We start from the raw sequence: 27,042 nt of genomic DNA on the forward strand, positions 1-27,042 counted from the left end.
AAATGCGTTGGAAGAATTGTAAAAAACAAAAAACAAAACAAAACAAACAAAAAAAACTTCCTGGCACCTTGAAGCAATACTAAGACTTTAGCAAAATGTATAAGCCCAGTAGGGGGTCTCATTTTTGTTCTTTCTTGGTATGACACATCCAGATGTCAATTGAATTTTTTTTTCTCTCAAACTTGTCTTTTTAACCATGAAGCCGGCCTGACTCACAGTGTGTCAGAATTTAAACTCTCTATAACTTAACTCACAGATAAGGTTGAAAAATTCCTCCTTTGGGATGAATGAAAGGTTGATGAAAGGAAAATTCATTTAAGTCATTGCTACCGATTAAACTTCTAAAAGTTATTGAATCGCCATCTGTTGTTTTTCTACACCCTCTCTCCCTTTAGGCTGCGTTTATAATTTGAAAAGATGTGGCAAATATTTTCATTTTTATTAATGCAAATTGCAAAAATTTTAATGAATAAAGGAATATGAACTTTTTTGTTTTGTCTTGTTTTATTTATTAGGTGCTTAGTGTCAGTTGCAACACGTAATGTAGATATACATATTACATTGAAAAATTATCTACGCAGAGGTGGATGAGAGCTAATAACTTACATTTAGTCGAGTAACCTTTTGAAAATAAATGAATAAATAAAAACAAAAGTACTTTTAGGAATAATTTTATTACACCATGCTTCTAACTTTTGCTTGAGTAATATTACAATTAGCGGAGACATTTGAAAGTTAAAAAGATGGAGTAAACACTATATATAATTAAATATAATTTGTCTATACTGTATATATAAGTACTTTACCCTTATTACCTTATTTATTAGACAGAAATAGAAACATATCTATGTTATAATGCTGTTTAAACCCTCGTTTAACTGTAAATGACGTTAAAAAAAAGGTGCACTATTTTTAATCCTTTGCATATTTCTTTGGAAAATAATAAATGTCAAATTAATATACCTACAAATGCTATGGAAGATTTTAAAAATGGCTTGAAATATAGCAATCTAAAAAAAGAGGGCTATTAACAAGAATATACGTGAATTTGCTTTTGCGCACATATAATCCTTTTGAATCAACGATTTTGTTCGAGGATGGTCGTTTTGTTGAGGATAAAAGCAACTGGGGCACTGCCTACAATCGCATCTGGCATCAAATAAAATAAATAAATAAAGAACACTGCTTATAATTCTGACCCCAATATCATTTTGTAGAGAAGTCATATGTAAACGGGTCTGTTAATCTGTGCGAAAAAGGGGCAAACCAAAAGTATTTGAGGCATTGCTGTGGATCAGTGGACCTTTTTTTCCACCCTCAACTTTGTGCCAAGTCTCATTACGTCTAAGAGAGCTCAGCGACGTCCCAGTGAACAAGGTCAGGCTCGAGGCCTTGCTCTGCCTACCCTTGGAGGAGAGAGAGGTCTTGGAGAGATTTAGGAGTCGTAGACCTTTGTTGAGCCGGCAGACTTGTTGAATTAGGTTGGAGACTCCTGGATGAAGACAGGGAGGGGAGGGGAAAGAGAAAAGATGAGAAATGGCCTCCATTTAATAAAAATTATGGCTAATAATACACAGAGAGAAGCCGAACATATTCAATTTAAATATCTGCTTGCATCTTAAACACTTCAAACACAGGGAAAAAAAAAGAAAGGCATGCCAATTAGTGTGTGTTGAAAAACGTAAATCATTTAAAAATGTAATAAAGTTGAATTATGTATCCGGCAAAATAATCAAGGTAGCACCAAAAAACTTAAGACTTATCAAAATTGTCAGCTAAAGAGATATTTTTCAAAGAGAAATGTGCATTTATGTTTTAAATCATCAAATAAAATAAACATGCATAAAAGCGGGTGCCAAATTCCTTTTATCTCTGTTTTTCTCTGCATGCAGTGGATGAAGCCAGACGCAGACCATGTGCTAAGCCAAATTACGTAACACAGTTTCAATTGATTTTTTTTTTTTCTTAATCTACAGCAATCATGATGGACACATAAAAGCCTCTTCCTTATTAAAAATCTCTTTATTTTTATGCTCAGGGTCCCTGTGTGATCCTTAGCTTTTTTTGTGATCATACATCTTATTTAGTGGCTGCTGCTGTGTTGCATTTGTAATCACAATAACAAGGCCTGCACACTGTCAATACTCAGAAACACACGGCAACACACAAGGGGGCTGGTACGTGTGTGAGCGCAAGGAATCCACTGAGGCAAGTGGAAGTGACAAGTGTCAGACGGAGGGAGGGTTTAGGGGTGGGGACATAAATTAGCTAATGAGGGACGGTAGCGTGCGTGTGAAAGCCTGGCTCTGGCTTACACGAAGCACAACGGTGTCTCCTTGTAGGGGAGGGATTAGAATGGGTTGAGGATCCGCGGAGGAAGCGAGATCACAGGGTCACGCGAGGCAGAGGCTCCCAAAATTCATTTAAACAAAACAACATTACGAGGAGAGTCATGAAAGCAACGATTGGTCAGATGCGCTAGCGTTGCTATCGAGTCAATTAAACCAGAGTCAAACGACGACAACATTTCAATCTGTAGAGACTCAGACAGACGAAGGGTAACCATTAGAAAAGTTTAATGACAATATGATTTAAATCTTTGGCGCCTGGGCCCCGGCTAAGGACATTGATCATCGCAAACTTTGCGATGGGCTTGGATGAGCATTCCATATGCTGAGAGGAACGTCATCCCCCCGGGACCCGGCACTGGTGGTGGAGGCGATGAAGGATGTGGCCTGATGCTGAGCGAGTGGAGGTGAAGGGGTGGAGGTGGGTTGAGCTCTGCTGGAAAGCGCCCGACACCATGGATGGCGGTCCTTATCAGCTGGGGCTTGGACGGTGATTGGACGTGACGAGTCTTGGACCGGCGTTGAGCAATCAACGGTGATGAGCCAGAAGCTCCGGCTGGGTGATGCAGGTGGGGCTAAAAGAGTCTTCCAGCTTGAATTTACGCCTAGGCTTCATTACAAAGCCGGTGTTCTGCTTTTATCATTTGTAGGCATTTTTTTTCTTTATTTTTATCCTGGGCCTATTAACATGCTAGCTTAACAAATCAGAAAATGGTTTGTTAGCGCTGCTAGCTCTAGCTAGCTTAGAGCACAAAACAGCTAAAGCGCTGATTTTTCTCGCTCATGCAGCTGTGTCCACTCACCCCTTACTTCCTGCTTGATTTCCTGCTTAACGCTGGTTACAGTAATGATATTATCTACACGTGCACGTTTACTTGTTTATAGGTGAAACATGGCGCATCTATGAGATAAAACCTTAATAAGTGTAGGGTGCAGACTGGTGTTTTTGAATATGTCCAAAGAAATTAATGCGTTTAAAAAAAACAGCGAGCATCCTTCAAAACACTGTCAACAATCCTCAGTGTTTTAGATATGTGTTCGTTTTAGTTTTATGCTAGAGAAATAAACTGTGTTTTCACAATAAGGGATTGCTATAAGAACAATTACACAAAAAACTATTAGAGGCCTGACTTCAAATTTTATTACATTTTCAGTTTGACCTCTGATTTTAAAATGTCAGCTAAAATAAACACTGTTATTAGGCAGATCGGAGTTTATAAAATATGAGGGTAATTTTAAAGTTGTGTCAGGGTTAATAAATGTATAAATATAAGAAATTGCTCTGCATCCCCAGAACCAGAACCAAACACGAAGACACGGCATTGAGCTTCGGGAACAAAATCTGGAACAAACTTCCAGAAAACTGCAGAAGAGCTGAAACACCGAGTTCCTTTAAATCAAGCCTAAACCCCCAGCCTGCTCCTTTTGAATCACACTAAACGGAACACTGACCAACATATTCAAAGGGCATTGATGATTATGTTGATGGCACTCGACAGAATGTCCTGGTTTAATTGATGACGTTGTTGTTTTTATGACTGTTTATTTTAGTGGTTTTATTATGTAAAGAACTTTGAACTGCCTTGTTGCTGAAATCTGCTATACAAATAAACTTGATTGACTATAACTTTAATAGTAACTATGTAGTATTGTTATAAAACTATGTCATGCATTTTTGTTTTAAATGTTCTTGTTAACACCATCTTTTAGTGGTATTTTTACTCGAGACTGTCATAGAATTAGAATGTCATAATCGCCTGGTGCCTAATTATTAAATATCAGTTGGGCTTTATACATGCTGGTAAAATGGCAGAAGCACATTAACATATTTTAAAAGTGTGCTACGACCTTGTTTATGCTTTTATTTAAGAAGTTGTATTTTTTGGTGATGCTCACAGTGTCGTGGTAAAAATAAATAATAATAATAATCTGAATAGGATCATGTCCCACCTCTTTGTGTTCATCCCCTGTGCATGCGCCATAAGATAGCAATTTATTTCTACATGCAAAAAGAAACAAAAAAGTTTCAGTTGTGGCGACAAAGAGAAAAAGAAAGAGCCTTTTATCATGAGAGGCAAAGATAATCAAACACAATGAAAGGTGGAAGGGAGGAACGCCGAGAGTGAGGGAGCTGCAAGGACAGTGACTGATTCAGGGTTCTTTGAAAGCAAACAAAAGCTCTGCTCAAGTAATAGCCAAAGAACAATAGGATGTGCCCTCAGAGAGGAGTCAGTGGGAGGGAGAATGAGTTCACTGAGTCGCTACCTTGGTTGTCAAGTGTGTTATGAGCCAGATTGAGGGAGTGAATCACGGAGGCTGGGTTCTCTGATAAAGCCGACGCCATCTTCTGTGGAAAATCCCTGGAGAGAACAGGAGAAACAGGAAATTGAATTCCCTGGGAAACAGTAGGTTCCCTCCTGCTTTCAGCAACTGAATTAAGCTGAACTTCTGAGGTTACTTTTTTTTTTTCACACATCCACAAGGTCCAACCATTGTAATAAAGCGGTTTTAACACTGGCACTTTTTTCTCGTCTAAAAATCTATCTCGTCTAAGACACAGAAAGGATGAGCATGGCTGTCAACTCTGTTATTTTAAACATTTCTCCTCAAACAAGTATCCGTCGAAACACTTCCCGCTTTTGTCGTTTGCATTTCTCGTATTGACCCACCTGCGGAGGGATTACTGTCCCCATATAGTTCCGGTTTCAATAACTTCGATAAATACAAACAAACTTAGAATGAGCCAAAAATGGGAATTGGGTTGACACTTTCAAACGGTGAAAGCACGGCAATCGAAGGATCAAACATTTCTCACAGAGCTTAAAGGACAGACGGCACTGGAATTTATATTTGTCTGCTGGCCAAAGACTGAACTCGGAATGAATACTAATGCTCGTCCGTGGCTGTTGTTTGCCAACACTTTTGTATAGATCGTTTATCCCCAAGTGCCATAACAAATCAATTATACAATACAGGCTTTAAAAAACCTTCCAGGCAATTTGAAATAATAAAATAAAATGTATAAAAACTCCTACAAGCAATATTTTGTGTCATCCATTCAAGAGTCTATTATACTAATTTTGCCACCACATAAATTTAAGCATCAAGATGCCACAAGATGTGCGATCTGTAGCCTACATTGCCAACCCCACAAGTTCGGAAGCAACTTCCAATTCCTTTTCACTATGCCTTGAAATCCGGCGTAAATTTGTTGAGTTTCGGGATGCGCTTTCTGTGTCACTGCACTCTTTTCTGTCATTGCTAAGCATAATGTCCTCAGTTCACCTTTAGGTAAGCATAAATGTTGCCAGACCTTCGCTGCGTCACTGTTGACAAAAAGGGGCTTTGTTTTAGGTTTGAGAAAATTTGCACAACCTGAGAGCAATAGTTTGCATATTTATCTTTGCAATGCTGTTGTTTAAGCCAGAGGACGTTGCGTTGACAAAGAAAAAAAGAGCAAAGCAAGAAAGATATAATGTGTTCTGACACATGATTATTTATGTAATAATTTATCTTATGGTAAAGTGAACATATTAAGCATTATCTTCAGGAATCTGTTTGAACTTGCATCCGAACATTTGGTCTGATGTAGGTAATTAGATATTTTTAGGTGGGTACTTGATCTGTCAAAAAAATTTAACACCACTTGTGTGGACCATTCATAACACATGTAGGCATCACTGCCATTGAAATGGAATGTATTGAAGCGCTTTGCAAATATGGCTGCATGGTTTTATTTAATCTCATGCTACACTGTGCAGACGGTCTGTCTATGCTGATGAAAATTCATTCTGGGTTTTAGAGACAACCTGCAAGCAGCAACTAGATATACTGCAGGGGTGTCAAACTCCAGTCCTCAAGGGCCGCAGTCCTGCAACTTTTAGATGTGCCTCTGCTGCACCACACCTGAATAGAATAATTAGGTCATTAAGGGTCTGGAGAACTGATCTACACAAGGAGGAGGTCATTAAGCCATTTCATTCCAGTGTTTTGTACCTGTGGCACATCTAAAAACTGCAGGACAGCGACTGGAGGACTGGAGTTTGACCCCTGTGAGCTATAGGGATGTTTTTCATACAGTGTTGTTGAGCCTATTTATTGCATTTTGTGGATTGGAGATCAGATTGAATACATCAAGAAGAAATCATGTTTGCAAAATGCTTTTGAAAAGGGCGAGACAACAAGAAAATGGCCTCAAACTGACCAGCAGCAACTTGGGTTCAAACCAACAAGTTTAATGTTATGGAGTGGCCAGCCCAATACCCAGACCTTAATCCAATAGAAAACTAGTAGGAATGACTTCACACATGCTGCTTCTGAGAATAATCTCAGAAATGGAGGAACTGTGGAATGTGGCCCAATCAAAGGTGCCAGAAGTCAGTCGTCTCCACGCAACACAGATATGAAGCGGTTCTCAGAAACATGGGGTTGTGCCACCAAATATTCATCCAGTGACTCACAGCAACCCTAAATCTTCAAGCATTTTTAAAAGAAAATGTGGAAGGAAATGCACTGGTGTCATTTGGAACACCTATTCAGTTTTGCTTATTGTTGATATGGCATGACTGAGGCAACATAATTGGGTTTATTTTTGCTAAAGCAAAGGTTTAACCTGTCTAAGATAAAAAAAAAAAGAAAAGATAAAAATAAATGATGAGCAGTACTTGTATTGCATTTCTTATTTAATAACCCTTTCAGCTCCCAAATTAAAATAAGACTTAAATTCAGGATGCTTTATATGCAACACATAATTTCACTATTCAATTGAAAATATATTTTTGTTGTTGTTGCTGTTGTTCTTTGAAGGCAAGAGTGTTTTCTGATGCACTTCTACTGCAAAGCCGGTTGCTTTTCCCACTCGAAGAGCGTCACTACCATGAAAATATAAAATCCTGCACCTTTATGAGGCTGTAAATTATTTCTCCCCGAGGCAGCAAATTCATCTCAATTAATGCTAAATAAGAAAAATGCCCTGCTAAGTCTTAGCAGCATTGCCCCGCAGGTGGACGGTCCTGCCAGCTATTGCTCGCGATTTCTCAGTAATTTCAGCAGATAAACACCGCGTTCGCCATCAAAAGGCAGAAGGGAGGCTTTACCGGAGCTTTTCTGGATGAAAGACCGAGGCTGAACGGAGGTGAGCGACGGGGAAAAGGGAGAAGAGACTAGACTGGAAAGGTCAGGCCATCAAAGAAAAGGAGGAGAGTGAGGTAAGACAAGGGGGGATAAAAGAGGAAAGAGAGAAAGGCTTGAGTAAAAGAACAGGGGGGAAATAAGAGCGATGAAGGAGTGTTTTAGAGGTAAAGGTGCAAGAGAAAATAGAAGAGATTAAATTGGATTCAGCGAAAAGAGGTGACAGGGTAAGCTGGTCATTTTTCAGGGAAGTGGAAACCTACGCTTTAAGTCCAGCGTTCTCCAGCGTGAGCTCCTCCAGACTGTTGGACTTGCTGACCGTGTGCAGAATCTGGTCCACCACCTCTGACCCCTGTTGAAAAATGCAAAGCAAAATCTGTGGCTGAGGTTTTCTGGTGAGGGCAAAAAAAAAACAACAAAAAAAACTAGTCGGCCTTGATGCACATACAGAAACTAGGGTGAGGGTAGTGATTTATCTCCATAATGTACTTTCACTAAAGGAATAATAAAATCTGAAAAGTTAAAAACTAATTGCGTTTGCATCCCCTTTGAACTTATTTTTAATCTAATGTTTCAGACGACTAAAGCTTTTTATTCATTTCAGAAAAGTATTTCTCACAGCCGAAAGAGTTGAAAGTGAGATACGTCAAGCACCAATATATGGAGAATTACAGCAGAAATTAATATGTAGCAAAATCAAAGTGCATTTCATCTTTACCAAAACTTTACAAAAAAATCAAAAAACTATTTGAGTTATTTCGTTAAAGCAATTTAGATAGTTTTACAGAGTTAATAATGTCAATTCCAGAGGAGCAGTTAAAGAACAAGAAACTGACTCAAAATCAGAGTTTTGGTCGTCTAATCCAGGGGTGTCCAAAGTGGGTCCTCGAGGACCGTCATCCTGCATGTTTTAGTTCTCTCCCTGCTGGTAGTAACAACCTTTACAGCAAGTCGATGTTCTTCTTAGGCCTTCTAAAGAGCCATCATTGGATCCAGGTGCGTTAAACCAAGAAGAGAACTAAACCATGCTGGATGCCGGCCCTCGAGGACCCACTTTGGGCACCCCTGATCTAATCAGTTCAGGCTTTATGGTAAACGTATGAAATTAAAGTTACTGTCAGTATGAACCCAAAACTATGAGCACTCTAAATAATTAATGAGGACTTAGTGAGTCAGCTGGAACGCGCAGCACTGTCCTCTTCAGCCTTTGCTTTCAAATTGAATCTTCCTTCCTTGAATGGTCTTAATAATCAACCGTCGTGCCTGAATGCATTTTCTAACCTGATACACGGTACAGCTTCGCTTACTGCAAAACAGTTACATAAAAAAATCTCCACAAAGGAGGAAAAATTTTGATTTTTCAGCTCCCTACTAAAAATAGCTCAATGCAGTGCCTCAACTTTGATGTGTAAATCACAGCTACGAAACGCAGCGATGGCTTCGACTTTAAGTATCAGGTGCAATAAGAGTGTAAAAAGATTTTAATGAGGGGCTCAGGTTGGTGTGTGTATTAACTAGGACAGCATCAATGACACATAATTCATGTTCTTATGCAAACATTTTGATATGAGTCACCCACAAGGCAATAAAACATTGGCTGGAGGAGAAAAATCAATTCAGATCAAAAGCTTACATGCAGCCCTGAGTAAGAAGGTTTTTAATGTAGTTTCTTTTTTTGTGTGTAATTGAAGAGATTCTTTATCAGTATGAAAAGATTATACTGAATGGGATTTCTAAAGACAAGAATTGAGCACACAAGTTTTAATTTATTGTAAAAATTTCCCTAATCCATACGTAATTTATGCAATTATGCCACATATCAACAAATATTATCCATAGCAGTAAATACAATGTCTAACACCAGTTTAAGCTTTTCTAGAAAGGCTCTCCACAAGGTTGAAGAAGGAGTTTATGGGAATTTTTCACTATTCTTCCAGAATTGCAAAAGTGAGGTCAAACACTGATGTTGGACATGAAGGACTGGCTCACAGTCTCAACTCTAATTCACACAAAATATGTTTTGTGAGGTCATGTATTTGCAGACCAGTCCAGTTCTTCCACCCCAAACCTAATCATTCACGTATTCATGGACTTTCTTTTATGCTCTAGGTTTCTCCAAACTGTTTCCACAAAGTTAAAAGCATGAAATTGTCCAAAATGTCTTTGTAGGCATCAAGATTTTATCTTGCTTAAACTAACATGCCAGGCCCTATTTCGCAGAAATACCAACATTATTTACCCATCTGCACCAAAGTTTGTATTTGACACAATGCAGTCTCCTGGCAACAGACTAACCAAAAATGGCTGGTTGGATTGCCATACAGAGAGCCATGATGTGTCCACTGCTCTTAAGCAACCCAGTTATTTTTGGTTAAATAATCCTTAGAAACTTTACTTTGATCATACACTTTTTGTCAGAACCGACATGTTTCTTGCCGGATAGTTCGTCACTTTTCTTGGCAAAACTGGAAAACAAATTTAAATTGTCTGGTTTCTTAACAAAGACCTGCCTTTTAACGCTAACCCACAAACTTTTGATCGGACTAGAGTTGGGCCGAGTTTCAACCTGCTTAAATAATTCCAAAACCAGTTTTAATGTGCGATTGTGATTATGTTGGATCTACCTACAGTGCCCCAGTTTCAGCCATTAGATCCAATCTATCACCTTCAGATGAAAGGAACTGTGAATGTTTAACCAGAAAGCTGCCAAAACGCCAGTGCCACTGTTCAGAGTGAACTCTGAGAGTTTGTGCAGAAAGAAAGAAGGCGCTACTCTATAATTGACACGTACAAGCTCAAATGAAATTTTCATTGACCCACTCGTACAATACAGATGCCTTCTGGAGAAAAGCTGGCCAAACAAGACAGTAGTTGAGCTGTTTGGCTACAATGGCAAGAAAAATGTGTGAAGTTTTAATCAGGCTTTTAAACAAACTCTTACTGTCCAGCATTATGGTGGTAACATCATGGAAAAGCTCTGTTTGGACAAAACAGTAAAACCGTTGTATTAGATAAGATGGATGAAATAACAAAGTACAAGGACTACCTTAACTTTCTCCAACTGAACAGAAACAAAACTGAAGTTATTATCTTTGGGCCTAAAGAGGAACGATCCAGAACGAGAGCGTAGCTACTGCAGCTAGAAACGAGCGATCAGGCCCAGAATCTGGGTGTGGTGACGGACTCAGACCTGAACTTTCAGAGCCACATAAAGACAACAACAAAGTCGGCCTTCCGTCACCTGAAGAACATTTCCAGGCTTAGAAGACGAATGTTACAGCAAGATCTAGAGATACTCATCAAAATGTTTCTCTTTAATCGCACTGATTATTGCAACAGTGTCTTCACTTAACAAAAAGTCAGACAGCCGCAGCTGATTCAGAACACTGCTGGTTGCATTCTCACAAACCAGGAATGTTTTTGGAGCGCATCGCCCTGTTCAAAGGTCGTTACACCAGCTCCCTGGAGCTCAGGTTTGTTGCTTGTTTCATAATTGATGACTGCATGATGTTTTCATGATGAAACTGCCTTGCTGCTGAAATGTGCTACACAAATAGACATGACATATCAAAGCTGATTTTGAAATTGAATTGAAGCCCCCATCCAAATATTAGTGGGCTGTATGTACATATTTAACCCTGTGTGTAAAATTTTGACCTTGTGTAGATAAGAGAAAATCTCCAGTAACTTAAAACTGTTTTACATAATTCTTGTTTTTAGAAATATTTGTATGTTGTTTTCTTATTTGTTCATGGAAGAAATTATAGTGAAAACTGAAACTCAAATGGCTGATAAAATTATTAATAATGCCAGTGATAAGTATCTAATAAGTCTAGGCTAAGTAATTACAGGTTTGGAATGGATAAATATATGGAGAAAAAAATAATAATTTTCATTACTATTCGCATGTCTTTGCAGTACAGCTTGGTGAACCAGGTGTTGTAGGCAATGGATGCCACAATCACTGCCAAGTCCCTGGAAGAAACAAACACACACAAATTAGATAGAAAATTCAAATGTTTAAATTAGCCAACGCCATCTGCTCAGAAACATTTTATGTCAACCGTCTATAAATTCCCATTATGTTGGGCCAAACTTTTACTTTGCTCTCCATTTGGTAAAAGAGCAGTTTGTCATTGTGACAGGGAGAACACCCTGGGCGGAGTAGCTTTCCTAAAGATGACTGATACTGCAGCTCCACCGTGGAGGGGGCAGGGGAAAAAATTTTTTAAAAAAAGGGGAAGATGAGGGGGATTGATGGATGGGTCAGTGGATTATTCAATAAAGCCACACTTTGAATTTGAGGCTACGGACCTCAAATACAGCTACCATACACAGTTACCAAGAGCACAGATTCGCGCCTTTGAGAGGGAGGAAAGGAACGGAGAGGGAGGGTTGTCGAATTCTCCGAGGTCCAACTAGAACCGTGCTGCTTCTGCACCTGCTATACGTCATCTGACATACAGGTCGCCAATATACAGGGAAAGCACAAAGAAAAAGAAGAAGAAGCCCACAGTCAGGAAGGAAGAAAGATGCAGCGATAGGGAGGAAGAATAAAAGAATAATGGAGAGGGAGAAAAGGTTAATCTAGTCAGGAAGGGTCCAGTAGGCACAGAATTTCAGATTTCCCTGCTGCTGTTGGAAGTAAAATCAGCTACAGGCTGCGGTCCTGTTTCATTACCAAGCGCAACCGTCATACCAGTCCATTGTGACTAACAGCTGAGTCCGTGTTTGTGCCCGAACAGATGGAGCGCATGTCAAGATCCGTCATCAGCACTGAATCATACCGACAGCGGGACATGTAACTGACCTCCGTCTCACTGAGCCGAGGGGCGTGGCGACTCCACTGTACACGTTGACAGTGCGAGTGTCGACAGAGATTGTTTTCTATGAATTAATCAAACAAATGCAACTAAACCAGCTTGAGAAGTGAGAGGGATCTATGACTCACACAGAGCCCTTCCAAAACGGACAGATTCAGAGGTGTAATAAATAGAGGACAGCCCAGAAACTCACTGAACTGAAAAGGCAGTGGTCGGAAATGATGCACAAAATGCTCTCGAGCAAGAAGTGAAAGTCTCTCCGGCAGCTTTACAAAGTGACGACAAGCTGTGATACTTACCTAAGGGAGTGCTGCTCAGTGGTTCGGTTTGAAAGCCTTGACTTCACACAGCCATATTTGTTAAGCGTGTATCATGCGTAAAGTTGAGGAGCGAAAGTCCCCATCGCCCTTTACTCATCGGATTTTATTATTTTGCAGTCCCCCTCTCTATGTGCAGCAAATATTCTCTCAGATATTTTTAATTTAACCCATTTGAGGGCACTCAGACACAACGGTTTGGGAAATGAAATAAAAGAATTAAAAAAAAAAAACACTAAAAGGTGATACCATCCCAAAAAGTAGCAAAATGTAACCAGCATCAGACAATGTATTTTGCACCTTTTATTCCAATACTAAAACACTATACTCACACACTCTTAAGATGCAATTTGACTTGAGGTTTCACAAAATGTGCAGAATTTCTTTCCGTTTTAGATACGCCAACCTACAGGGCGAGATAAGTAGAAGTGCAGCAGAGGCTTAACTCTGTTTCGATCAGTACTGAAGTTGCTCCGGAGATAAGACACTCAGGCTGGTTGAAATAAAAGTTTCCCTGTTGCATGAATGTGCTTGCAACTTTTTATGGCAACGAACCAAAAAGAGAGTGAGTTCTCACATGGTTTTCTCTTTGTCGAGCGAAAAAAAAAAAAGAAAATAAAAACTTTGGGCAAATGTCAAGACAATGCATCTAAAAGGGTCTGAATTTGCAGAGACAAAACAGTCGCCAGGTTTCACTGGGAAAAGCTCATCTGATAACACATGCATATGCTTCAACGCTGCCTAGAAACCTAGAAGTTTAAGCATGACTCACTGCCTGCAGTGGTGACAAATTTAGGCCACTGGTTACACATTGTTGTCCAGATGAAATTTTGTTCAACAAATAACCTTGGGCTATGACAATCTGGAAACCTGCATAAGAGAGAGAGACGACTGACTGATATGTCAGAAGGCGCCAAAACATTTTCCTGAAACAGAAAGGCTTCGCCATTTTCGCAAGCAGAACATTCGAATGCGTCCAAATGCAAATTTGACAGAAAAATCACATTGCTGTGCCGCCTCTGCAATGTGTTGTCATCCTGCGAGAGGCCAGACAGAATGGTGGCAGGTAGGGCCCGTGACTGACTCAACGGAGAAAAATGTGTCAAAAGTAAATTTAGGATAACAGGAGGAGATGGGAGAGGCAGAAATAGTTGTCCCCTTTCAGTCAACAGCAATGACCAAAGACAATGTTTGGACGGACGTCAACCAACGGGGAAATAAAAAGCAGCTCCCCGTCACTCATGGCAACGCAAAACGAGATCAGACGGGAGAGAGACGGATGGAGTGAAAATGTGCCAGGACAAGAGGGGTTGAGAGGAAAAGCGGCGTGCCGGAAATAGGCTCGGGCCTGCGAAGGGTTGCCTTGAATTGACAGTTGATTATTTCCTAACAGTTTGCTTTGACAACCCAAAGACACATCGCTTCACTTAAGGGAGTAACATCTTAGAAGGAAGACATTATTTTCAGTGGGAAAAAAAGCTACCAAGATGGCCCTGATGCGGTTTCAGTTCTGCCTTGATGTTATGAGTAAAGCGAGAGGAGAGCCGGCATCGGGGCGGGGGAGGGGAGGGAGAGGCTTGGAGTTGACCTGCCACTGATGGGTCTCCAAGGCGACAGCAGCAGTCACGGAGCTGAACGGGAGTGGATCTGTGAAGTGATCTCTGCCGACTCTGTCATGGGGACTTGTTTGGCACACACTGATGCGGCGGCACAGTGACACGTTTAGCTTTTTGTGAAATTACCGGAGCATATCTGATGCAGACATCTTCATTTCACTGATACGGCTCAACTAATTTGTGAAAATGGGACTGATGTCAGAAAGAACCGAAAGCAGGCAGCGGTTTCAAGCAATGACTCATTGCCGAACCGTATTTTCATATCTCCCTTTATCGTTTATCGGCCTGCAGTGTTTAAAAAGGTAGTCCTAGTTTGAAATTGTGTCACCTTGTAGCCAAGGTGAGAATTTTGATCATATTAGACCAGGGATGTCCAAACGTTTTCACAGAAAAACAAAATCTTCTTAAACATTTTTTATAATGTAGAAACAAGACAAAGTATTTTCTTTTATTAACAATTTTTCTGTTTTCATTTATCACATTTTGCTAAAATCTGCAAGCGCTGCCCATTTGTTGCCAAATGTAAAATAAATAAAAATAATAAATCTAAAAGATTTTTTGGAAAATATTTACCTTTTATTTAATACTGCAACTCTGCAAAATCCAGTTTATATGTTGGATCAATAATGACAAAGATTGATTTTCTACAAATATTAGACTACTTTGCTTAATTAAGATATCATCTATTTACTATATTATCAAGGAGGTTTAAAAAAAAACAAAACACCAAATGTCCTTAGAAATAATTTGTTTTAAATTTTAATTTTAAAAAAAAGAAAGTGGTCCTGGAGTTCACTCAACTCAATTTTGTCCCTAATGACAAAAAGATTTGGACACCACTGTTCTAGACCAAATTTTAGTATTTTGTAATCACAAAATTACAGTTTTTTTTCCAGGGACAAAGTAGTTATGCAAGTGTAAAGTGGCATTAATAGAATATACAGTAACACAGTCTTGCATTGAAAGTAGAAAAGTGTTGCATGGAAATATATTAATGCTCCCAGAACACCAGATGTGACTTATTTTGTACATCCACCTAAATTATTTGGAGAGCATGTACCAAGTGTTAAAAATGTGCGTTGCACTCCAGCCAACTTGACCAAGCATAAGCTATTAACTAAAGAATAGCGGCTACATTTGTGTTTCCAAATGTCCAAAGATCGTCCTTTAAAAGTATTCAACTCAGAGGGGCTGAACCCAGAAACAAATGCCACACTTTTCAGATTTTTATCAGTTAGAAATGTTGAAAACCATGTAACCCTTTCTTCTCTTCTTATTGTTATATGCTGCTTTGCTTTACCACATACAGCTTCAATTGAAAACAATGAATGCTGTGCTTGTATTGTAACTTTAAAAAAAAAAAAAAAAAAAGGAAAACCAGAAGAAGAATCCTAGCAAGGCTTCACTCTTATGATGAAAAATAGAGAATAAAAATTAATCATTCTTGTCATTGTGAAAGCATTTCAGGTACTGGGAGCAACGCAGCTACAGATGTAATGGAAAATAAAACGAGCCTAAGAGAACTTTTCAGAACAAAACATTTATAAAACATAAGATAAGGATGCGAAAAGCAGTAAAAATCATCCGTCAAATCATTTAAGGAACAACAAAATTCTTGAAAATACACACTCTAACCCAAAAACTTGAGTTAAGGAACAAGAGATTAAAAAACAACAAAGGAGCGAAGTGAGCACATGGCACGTTGCAGCTGTGCAACTCCTTGATTCTGCCTCTGACAAGCATATCATCCACTTTCTGTGTTCCAAGATTACCAAAAATTTACAAAAGAACGCAAAAGAGAGCACAAGACAGAAAGGGAGCCAAGGACTGAACAAAAGACTGACACTGAATGTTTTACCCAGACAGGATCTTAAAAACAGATTAAAAATACTCCACTGTCATGTGAAGTGACAGCTGACGAGATGCCATGCATCATCTGGGAAATGCTTCTGCTCAAAATGCCACGACGCGCAATAAAAAAATAAATGAATAAAGGAAAATAAAAAAGGAGAAGTTTCACAAAACAGAAGTTCAGCCAGAAAATACTGGAGCAAAAAATAATATCCCAGCCTGCTGGAGGTGGACACCGACCCACCTGCGACCCCTGCCAGGATGAGAGGGTTTAGATAACAGATGGACACATGAAATATATTTTAGCGTACCAACAGATTTCACACAGAACAATAGCGGAAATCTCAGCTACATTTGACATCCTAGGCAGTTTCCTGTCACGGTTTGGTTTGTGACCCGACTTTAGAAAAACGTGAACCACTTTATTCGATGGCGCTCGAGAAAACTCAAGTTGGGTTTTAAATGGCATGCCGTGATCCTTACCCTCAGCCATTTCTGCCAAAATTACTGAGGCACAGCCGGAACATTGGTGTTATTATCTTTAATTATCACACTTTTTAAACCACACGATAAGCCTGTAATGGGAGGATTATTTGGGAACATTGTTGGTAAATACTTTAAAATCTTTGCAGACATTTGGGGTCAAATTAAACCATGTTTCAGGGAAGCTTATCCAATAATGTGGACAAACGGCAGCTTTGATATTGGTATGAACCAAAAAGGTTACACTGCGGCTGAAAGTAAAACATTAATAATATATTGAAGAGTGCTTACTTCCAGGGTTATAGAACTGGTGTTCGAGTCTATGTGGTTGACCTTTAAGCTAAATATCAAGAGGTCAAAAAAAAAAAAAAAGAAACAGAAATGGCAAGTCGTGCAGAGTACCAACTTGTATGCTACTGCAAATATTATCTTGGCTTCTAGAATCTAGTTTGAGAACGCTGCAAGAAAAAATTGTATCAATCTTGGGTTTCAGAGGTTCACTTTTTTAATATGTAGTTTATAAGTAGATTGCTTGTTATAAACTTACTTTACGACATTGTGGTATATCTTTCAAAAGTAATATAAAAATAAATTATCTGTGAGATTTTTTTGATCACCTGACCTCATCAGAATATCCAACAACACAGAGATATGGTGATATGGAATGGTTAAGTGCACCGGCATGACATGGTATGTTCATGAGTATGAGATGGAAAACAACAAAATAGTGATGCGGGAGTAATTAACATGAATAGTAGGTGCACATGGCTGCTTTCAAACAAAAAGACCCAAAACAAAACACAAAAAAACAGACGAGTTCTCTCTATTTGCAAAATCAGAGGGAGTGTCTGCTGAAGACACGACTGGACGGATATCAGACCAAATGAACCTTCCCGACAGGACGAACAGCAGCAGGGTGTGTTTTTAAAGACCAACGCTGGAGTAGAATCACAACCAAACCAAGCAGATACACGATACTGCTCCCACATTCAACATAATTCATTTAAGAAAATTCTGATTTGTACCACTTCCAAATGTGGCACTAAATCGGATTTGTTTCAGATGGTTTTCCAAGCGGTTGAAGTCACAACGATTGACGCGTTTCATTCGACCGATTTCTGACGGATAAAGTCGCATCCCTACAGAAGTGTCCAAAGAAGTTGCGGCCGAAGCTCCACAAAAGGTCATTACTACCAGTTGTACCTTCTTTTCTTTTATTCGCTTCCTTCGTCTTATGATCCTCTGACAATACTGTCGGCTCCCACTGCTCGACAATTGCTTCAAAAATTGATCCATTTATCACGTCTACGTTCTTTTTCTGGGCATGCGGGTCAGTTTGGAGTCATAAATCGTTCACCCACAAGTTTGATTATGTGTGGCTGCATTTAATTAGTAGCAAAAAAACCCCAAAAAACTAACTAACAAAAAAACAGGTGTCAGCACAAGAAACAGCGTCAAAATCTGCCGTGTGAATCTGCTGAGGTTAAATGTTGTGCAAACCTTGTTAAGGCAACGCAGGAGTTCCTGGAGCAGTAACTGCAGTAAAATTTGGCTTGCATGCCACACTCTTCAGATTACAACATGTGAAAATTGCGAAAACTGTGTTCATGAACAGTTTCTGCAAAAACCAGGCCATCCGCAAAATTCCAATTGCAAATTTCTCAGTTCAAAGTTAAGTGGAGTCAACAGCCGAACTCAGCCACGTCCACACAACTTGGTTCCAAGCCTCATTTAATGTGGTAAGCAATTACTGCTCAAAACATTGCATGTTTTCTTAATTCAGATCAAGCGCGTAATGCATCACACCGATGAAAGGCTTTTTAAAGGACGTCAGGATTTCTCATTTTCAAGATTAAATGAGACATTCTGAAGCAGTTAAGAAATATTAGCAAATCTCACACCGTCCATGACCTTGATGATTAATCACTTTTACACCGACTCATTCAGCTGTGTCTCTGTACTGACAAAGACATGGCTGTATGTGTGAATCAGAGAGGAAAGAGAGGAAAAAAAAAAAAAAGAAGAGAAGGAAAAACCAGGCAGATGTGTGCAACCCGCAGACATCAGCCAGATATCGACTGCAGCAGAACTGACAAGTGTCAAATGTGTGTTTGATATTTTCCTCCGGTTACTAAACGGCCCTTGGTGGAGTTGTAAACAACCTGCATTTATTGATGCCTTTGGCCTGGTTTCGGTGCAACGTGTCAAACTCGATGGAGCCGGAGCGGTGTGGCGCCGCAGTCGAAAGGTTTGGCTCAACCTAACGACGCTCTTTGAAAGCAGCAGACGCCGGCGAGCTTTAACGAGTCTGGAGGTTTTTCAAAGTTTGGAGAAGTGTGTCACCTGCTGTCGAGATGGCTGAAGTCCAGCAGGTTGAACTCCCGGTTGTCCTGAGAGTGATAGATCGTGTCAACGTCCTGAAACGACAGAGAAGCAAACAAAAGTAAAACAAACAAAAAAAAAAAAAAACGTTTTGAAAGCAGGGTAATTGAGACATATGCATTCATTATTATTATTCCCTCAGCTCCTCTGCAGTGTTCTCTCTAGTTTTTCATTTCCATTCTCAGTGCCTAGAGCAGTTTTCTATCCTATCAAACACAATTTTACCACGGTCATTAAATCAGTCGTACACTTGGCAGTGTGAGCAGGCGCCAAATCGTGGTGAAAAAAAACAACAAAAAAACAAAAAACAAAATCTGCATCTCGGCAAAGGGTGTCAGTCAAGAGAAGCAGGAAGTTCTCAAAATCTTGGACTGGACCTCAAGCAGCATTGATTTTGTTCCTTTTCAACCCCTCCCAGACTCTGGATTATTTATTTCCAAATGAAATACAAAATGTACTTTCACCCGAAGGAGAGGGAGAAGTTTGGACCACCAAGCAGCAGGTCAGCTTTTTTTTCTTTTCTGTTCTGTTTATTGAAAGTAAGAAGAAAAATCTCCTAAAAATTCTTAGACAGGCTTAAATCAGACGTGGCTAATACTGTTCCTTCTGCGCCATTTTCTATCATCTTTTCCTTTCACTCAACTTTCTATTAATATTCATGGGTGCAGCACTCTGAACACCCAGCTTCTCTAGTAGTGACCCTTTGTTGTTTATTCTCCTTGCAGAGGATGTTGTGTTGAACAAAATGTAGTCATGACATAATACATTAAAAATCCTTGGCCTTGGGGCGTGCTCCGGTGGCGTAGGGGATAGCGCGCCCCACGTTTGGAGGCCCTCAGTCCTCGACGCGTCCGTCGCGGGTTCGATTCCTGGACCCGACGACATTTGCCGCATGTCTTCCCCCCTCTCCTTCCCCCTTTCCTGTCAGCCTACTGTTGAATAAGGGACACTAGAGCCCACAAAAAGACCCCCTGGTGGGGAAAAAAAATAAAAATAAAAAATCCTTGGCCTTGTGTAGTTAATATTAAATACAACGGTAATTCAGTAAGAGGGATCCAGGTGCGGAATAATAGTTGTGAGAAGTTGAAACTGTTTTTTATTTTATAAATTCGCAAATTATTTAAATACATTTTTTTTCTATTTTTTTTATTTATTTATTTTTTTACAACAAACACAATAAGATTTGATTATGATTATTTGTTTCTTTTTTCACGAGTTTGACTTCAAACTCAGCTGGAATTCCCAGGAGAAAAATATATGGGAAAGACTGCGTTGTTTTGATTTTGATGATGCTGCGTGTTTAAAAAGTGAAAGATATTACACAACACTAGAAAATAAGCTTATTTTCCGGTCTACACTTTGTGTTCTTGCCATTCACAGGAACTTAAATACTACCTGTCTGTTTCTGTCCTAGTTGTGTCTCTTTTTTGTTTGTATTTCAAGATTTTGTGCTCTTTTTCTTTCTATGACTTGTGTGTGGAAAGATTAAACTGACCAACACAAATAAATATAATACTTAAAGTTTATGAGAAACAAAAAAATCAAATGCATCCCTTCAAATTTAACAAACCTATACAAGTTTCAATATTTCACCGATTAGCCAATAACGTAAATACATGTACATTTTGATGATATCCAAACTCATTGAGGTGGATCTATTCCATCAATATTGATCGTACCAAAAAGGAATCAAAATAGCATCAACATGGCCTTCTCACCCACTGGACTTCTTCTTTGCAGCCGATCCCGTTGTAGTCACAAAGGGCAGCGTACGTCTCAGAAAAACCGCCTGGAATGACGAGATGCGTCCACAAATCACAAACAGGCGAGGCGCAATATGGAAAAAAGGCTGAATGGGAATCTGAAGCTTAAAAAAGATGAGATGCATTAAAGTTAACGTCAGAATGTGTGAGACTGAGATAGGCTGCGGCGCGGTGAGATGAAAGACGACAAGAAGATCTTCAAAGAGCTTTTTGTGTAGATTAAGAAGATTACAAGCAAAAGCAAGAAGAATAATTTGGGCTTCTCACCCACTTATGGACAAGTCCTGAAAAGTTTTGGGGGTTTTTTCATGGTGTAACTGTCAGAGCAGGGAAATGGAGTCTCAGTTGCAGTCATTGTGGATCTCCAGTTACGTGGGCATGTGTGTGCAGAACTAACCACAGGTTTTAGGAGGCTCTAACGACGATTCGGAGTTGGGTGAAAACTTATGGCTGCCATCAGGCACGTCTCCCTCCGCTCGACAAACCGGAGGACTGAAAAGGAAAGAAGAAAACAGAATAAAAATGGTTCAGCCGCACAGAAATCTACAGGCAGGTCATGTAGAGCTAAGCTGCAACTTAATGTTTAATACCTGCAGTGGAAAAACCAAACAAAACAAACAAACAAGCAGATGTTTGTTTCTCTTGGTTACTGTCCTGCTGCCATGTGTCGCTGTGAAGAAATGTGGTAATTGCAACAAAGGAAGAGATGAGGGTTAGATTTCTAAGAAAGAACAGAAATAAAAATGCATGTCTGGAAATGAATAGCTGGGAACGTCGAAACGTTTCACTGGCTTCAGATCCATCTAACTATTTATCATGGCAGGAAGACGTATTTTCCCCCCTACAAATATTTTCACTTTTTTTTGTGCCAGTGTTTCAGCCGTTTCACCCGGATTCAATCTGCTTTTTAGTGGCATTAGATTTAATGCCACTAATTCAATCTACAAACTATTTTCCCACAAGTTTTCGGCTGTTTTTCACAGTAAAGACCCAACTAGGTATCCCCTTGCCACATCCTGTCAAACAGTTAAACACAGGGCCGACGGTTCAAAGGTGATAATAGTTAAACAGTTAAAAAGCCAACAACAAAAACTAAAAATCATTGCAAGTTAACAAACCACTGAAACCAGGTTAAGCGGTAATCAATCCAACGGCTCGTAAAGCGCCATCTAAAACACCCGCAGTGCTTCAGGCGCATCTGAGCTGACACAGATCGCTCCCAACAGGAGCAGCGAATTAAAGACTTGTGGATTTAGTTGCAGGTCGGACAAAATGAGCAGACGATCTGCAAATGACTCCAATTTTTTTTCCTTTTCAAAGCTGCACTCAAAGGCCTGGCACAAGACGGCTTTCAAGCTTCGGCGCAGCCCACCCGTTTATTGCTGGGCAGGCTTCTGCTATTAGCGATAATAACTATAATGCACTTCTCCTTTCTGGCTGAGTTCCACAAGCGCACAAAGAGAGCATTTTAACAAAACTACACAAAGCTACGCGGCTAAATTCTGTAATATTTTTTAAGGTTACTACAGAGCCCTGTTTGCTCTGAGGAAGAGGCTCATTTGCAACAGGCTCATTTTTGTTCATTATAGATACTTAAGTCAGAGCTGTGATGCATCAAAAGCTTCTACAAAGTCACAGCTGATTATGACATTGTGCACTGGTCATGAATAAATAAAAAGCAGAAAGGAGAATTTGATTCCCGAGACGCTGTTTGGCAACCTAACAGCGAATACTTTTCTGATACTTTTGTTTCTTTTCTGAAAACTGACACTCAGTATGCAGAGATCTATGAGAACTGGGATTTGAAACCAACTACGTGAATACATCAAACACACCATATTGTACTGGAGAGAACATGACTTTTATTTTTGAACAAATGACAATAGGTTGGATTCTGGAGAAAATTAACATCCAGTGCCTTGCAAAGGCATGACATGCCTAAAACTTTTTCATTTTGCTCAATCTTCAAAATCTCGTATTGAGATTGTGTGTGGTAGACCAACAAATTGTAGAGCCAAGTTGTGAAGCAACAGGATACAAGGGTTTTAATTTTTTTTTAACAGATTACAATCTGAAAAGTGTGGTGTGTGTTTGTTCCAACGCCCCTTCAGTCAATACTTTAAACTCGCCTTTTTCTGTAGTTGCAGCAGGAGTTCTTTTCGGGTTCCTCTCTTCTAGCTTCGAACATCTAGGTAAGTGAAATCTTTGCTCATTCTTCTGTGGAAAATAGCGAAAGCTCTGCCAGTTTGGATGGAGAACTCATGAGGCCATCAATTCTTTCTAAGAACTCCCAGAATGGATTCAGGTCTGAACTTAGATTGTACCAGTGTGATATACTGAATTTGCTTCATCAACACCATGTGTAAGGTGCCATTTAGGACTCCTGGAATAATATATAATTTTTATTTTTTTTTTTTTTACATAGAGAACCAATATTTAACTTTATACAAACCTATATTTAGTTTTATACCTCACTAATCTTTTTATCTGTCTTTTGGTTTGTTGCTTTGCTTGTATTTCCTTCTAATTCATGTAAGTCACCTGGAACTGCCTGAAAATGTGCTATATAAATAAAATTACCTTACCTTACCTGAAAGGTCAAATCAAGAACGGTTCAAACTTTGCCTGCTACAACAAGCAGTTGATGCAGACGGAGATTTTTTTTTTTTTTCTTGTTCTGAGATTTTTGCTGACAAATTTAAATCTTCCATAAATAGATTTTTTCATTGTGGTTGCTGAGAATAGACTTAGCGCCATCAATTTCCCCTTCCTTCCCACAATCATGTACTACTTTTTGTGGAAAATGTCAACAACACACTTTATAGCTTGCGATCACAATGTCACCAAATTTACAAAAAATAAAAAATAAATCAAAATAGTAAGCAAGAATCCTTTTACTGTACGCACACAATGTTTGGTTGCATCTGCTTCCTTTTTTTATGTAAGAATTACATCATGCTGTTGAATTCAGCACACACCGCGCTTCACAAATCCTGTTTGTCAACAAAGCGCACACACCTGACCACATTAGGTGTGCGCGACCCTAATCCTTACCTTATCACCACAATCATCATCGGGCGCGAGTTATTTTTACACCATCTGCGTTTTTCCACTTCGGCGCAGCAGAACCAATCAGTTGCACGGCTGTGCAATCAAACCCACATCATCATCTCTCCCTTTGTTCTCGCCGCTCTTTAGTGTCTTTAAATGTGCTCACTGGAATCGAGCATCTGCCAGCAGCCGGATGAAAAACAGCCATTTAAGTGCGTGGAACTGGATGGCCAACAAGCAGGACGAAGTCAGATCCGTTGAGTTTGGAAAAACGTCGAGGAACATCAAAGACTGAGAATCCTAAAATAAATCGGACTTAAACAAAAGACAGTCCATCCAGGACAAGAGGCCAGTTCAAGAATGGCTTCTAGCATGTAGAGTGAGGGTTTGCTGCTAAGTCATCATTTTATCTTCTACACATGAACCGCTTCAAAAACAGCAACTGGTGCCGAGTCCTAACATGTACCGAGGCAGAAATAAAGCTGATGCAAATTACAGCGCCAATAAAAACAAATCTGACGGCTAAAGAAGAAAACAATGCAACGATGCCGACTCGTCGACACGAAGACCAGGGTTGTTCGTCTCAGAAGACAAAAAAAAACAACAACAAAAAAAAACACGAAAGAATTTATTTCTTCTCCTTCAATACTTACGCATAAATGGAGTTGTTGAAGACGCGGGAGAGGGCGTAGTTGATGTGGTTGACCATGTGATCCAGCTGGTCCTGGGTCTGAAGGCGTAGCGAGTAGGTGGTCTTGTCAGTATCGATGACCACCTAAATATAAACACGAGGTCAGTTTTTTTCCCGTGACAAGTTACACTTAGTGGATGGTTCACACACACAGGTGAGCTTCTGACCTGGTAGTCTGGATAGGTGTTCATTGCTCTGATTTCCAAAAAGTTGAAAGTGACTTCCACCTGAAAAAAGGAAACGGGAACAAACGATCACTTTGGTTTTCAATGATGTGCATAATGTATGCAAATTAAAAAAAAAAAAAAAGAAAAGAAAAAACAATCTGTTAAGGATTGCTACAACATTAATTAGACCCTGGAGTTTTAAAAAAAATATGCAAATGGGGTTACAACAAGAAGTCACTGCCTGCTGAATCCAGAAAACAATGAATGCAAATTGACCCACAACAATTTCGACTAAGTCTAGTCTCACACCTTAAATGTCTATGATTAAATTTACATCTCATTATTTTTTTGTATAACTTTTTACATCAACTTTTATTTTAATACAAATTAATCAAGAATTTATTTCTGTTCAAAATAGAGCCAATTTACAGCAAATGTCATTGTGAGGCTCTTTAAAAGTCAAACAAGTGCAAATCAAATACAGTTCTGTTATGTATAAAGTCATTTCGCATTGGCTTTTATTCAAATCAAAGCCAAGAATACAATTAGATTCAGATCAAATGAAAAAGGCGAAGTTGGTTTTATGGTAGGAGACATGACCTTCCAAGATCATTTGTTCTTAAAGTTCTTCATTTGTGGTTGTTTGGGCTGCAGTCAGGATCCTCAAGGATCTTTTTAGAGGGTTGCCATTTAACCTTTTGGGCCCATAGCCTTCAGAAGTAACTGTGTTGATGTGTCTAACCTTAGAAACAATGACTTATTGCTGCTCATGGCCAACAGATTCCACAGGAAAATAGCAACCATGATGAGTCCACAAGGAAGACTGCCACAACCTACAAGTAATAAGTTGAGTAAGATAGGTCCTGAAAAGCCAGCTGAAATACAGGAAAAGAGTCCAATGCATCAACCCATATGCTTCATCAGTCATCAATTAACCCACTGAAGAAAGGAGATACAAGCCACTGATGTGAAGACATGGAAGGTTCTACCCAAACTCTGGCATCCTGAGATTGTATGCCAAGCAGATGAAGGACTAATGAGTGTCAAAGTCGATATTCAGGGTACAACAGCAAAGAAGCAGGAGTACATCAGGAAGATGGCACCCAAAAATTTACGTAACAGGCAGCAGAAGTCCCGAGAAAAAGAACAGGACCAGACGACACCATCAAAAGAGAGGCCTCTACATGGCACCAACACGGTAAGGGAGGTAACCAATGTTGAAAAGTCGCACCAATAGCCATAGAGGCCTGGACTGATGGACATCACAAAGGCACTAATTATTGCAGCAGGTAAATCTCTGGGTTCGTCACATCATACGTGAGTCAAGATTCAGGCAGAGCAAAGATGACCCAAGAACTGTTCAGCACATAATAGCTGCTTTAAAGACAGTGGCAAAGCAAAGACTTCATGGATCCCCAATGAAGAGTAGAGTAGTGAGCAGAAACAAATTAAGGTCTCAAAAAGGAAATAGAGAAGCTGTGGAGAGTCCAGGTGTCATTGGTGCCAGTGAATATTGGTGCACTTGGGCCTATGACCCTGAAATTGAAGAAGTTGCTGCAATAGATCGCAAGAACAACCTTTAGGATCAGCTGAGGTACTGCACAGAATAGGAAGCTTTACTAATGTCTAATTTCAGTTTTAGACTTCATACTGAGGGGAAAAACGTAAACTATCTGGATTAACAATTTACATCAAAAGCAAGGACAAGGACCAGGAAGAGGAACAAAGATTCTCTTTATGTCTGTTTCTGGCTCACATACAGATCATCCCGTTTTATTGGGAAATAAAACTTTGACTTGCCTCAAGAATACTACAGTTTTTTGGGTTTTTTGCTTTCAATATTTAAGATACCTTTCTGTTGCCTTATACCAATGGCCACATATCACTTTTACGGTCAGTATCATTACATACCATCATCAGAGTTGTAAATATCACTTCTCCCTTCGTTGCCGAGGATTTTGTTTTGCCTCTGCATTAGCGTGAGCTCACGTCTGGCAAGCAAAAGGCATTAAATTCCACTGAGAGCGAGAAACATTTACCTTGGTGGGCACTTTGACAGCGAAGAGATACAGTCTCCATGTTGCCAGGACCTGAGGGGGAGAACACATTTATTTTTGTTTCTGTCACTGTACCGACGAACACAAAATGTAAATCACAGCAAGCAAAAAGATAGCGCGGCACAAAACGTCGCACAAAAAGAGAGCGAATCAGTTCATCCAAATGTCTTCGCAAGTCGAACAGAGCACTCTAAACATTAGCCTGCTAATGGCGACGGGGATAGGAAGAATGTGAAAGAAATATAATGATGAGCCTGAGAGTCATGTGACAGACTAATTTATTTCAGTAAGTTGTGTTGATGGAACTAAGTAGCAATTATTCAACAGATGCCTCATTGTGCAAGAGAGAGAGGAAATCATAGG

General features: G+C 39.6%; 1 protein-coding gene across 9 annotated transcripts in view; it reads right to left on the reverse strand.

Moving 5' to 3' along the window:
* The window catches only part of carmil3 (capping protein regulator and myosin 1 linker 3), a 128,754-nt gene that overhangs the window by 58,366 nt on the left and 43,346 nt on the right, over nt 1-27,042 (reverse strand). For all 9 annotated transcript variants that reach the window (XM_044133283.1, XM_044133284.1, XM_044133280.1 and 6 more), the window contains 10 exons: nt 26,662-26,712; nt 24,623-24,682; nt 24,418-24,539; nt 21,111-21,205; nt 20,669-20,739; nt 18,912-18,985; nt 11,378-11,453; nt 7,742-7,830; nt 4,614-4,708; nt 1,406-1,492 (listed from right to left, as the gene is read on the reverse strand). In XM_044133283.1, the coding sequence (XP_043989218.1) occupies nt 1,406-1,492; nt 4,614-4,708; nt 7,742-7,830; nt 11,378-11,453; nt 18,912-18,985; nt 20,669-20,739; nt 21,111-21,205; nt 24,418-24,539; nt 24,623-24,682; nt 26,662-26,712 (820 nt within the window). The remainder of the gene's footprint in view (nt 1-1,405; nt 1,493-4,613; nt 4,709-7,741; nt 7,831-11,377; nt 11,454-18,911; nt 18,986-20,668; nt 20,740-21,110; nt 21,206-24,417; nt 24,540-24,622; nt 24,683-26,661; nt 26,713-27,042) is intronic.

The sequence above is a fragment of the Gambusia affinis genome, linkage group LG12 (genome assembly GCF_019740435.1).
Source record: "Gambusia affinis linkage group LG12, SWU_Gaff_1.0, whole genome shotgun sequence".
Classification (NCBI taxonomy): Eukaryota; Metazoa; Chordata; class Actinopteri; order Cyprinodontiformes; family Poeciliidae; genus Gambusia; species Gambusia affinis.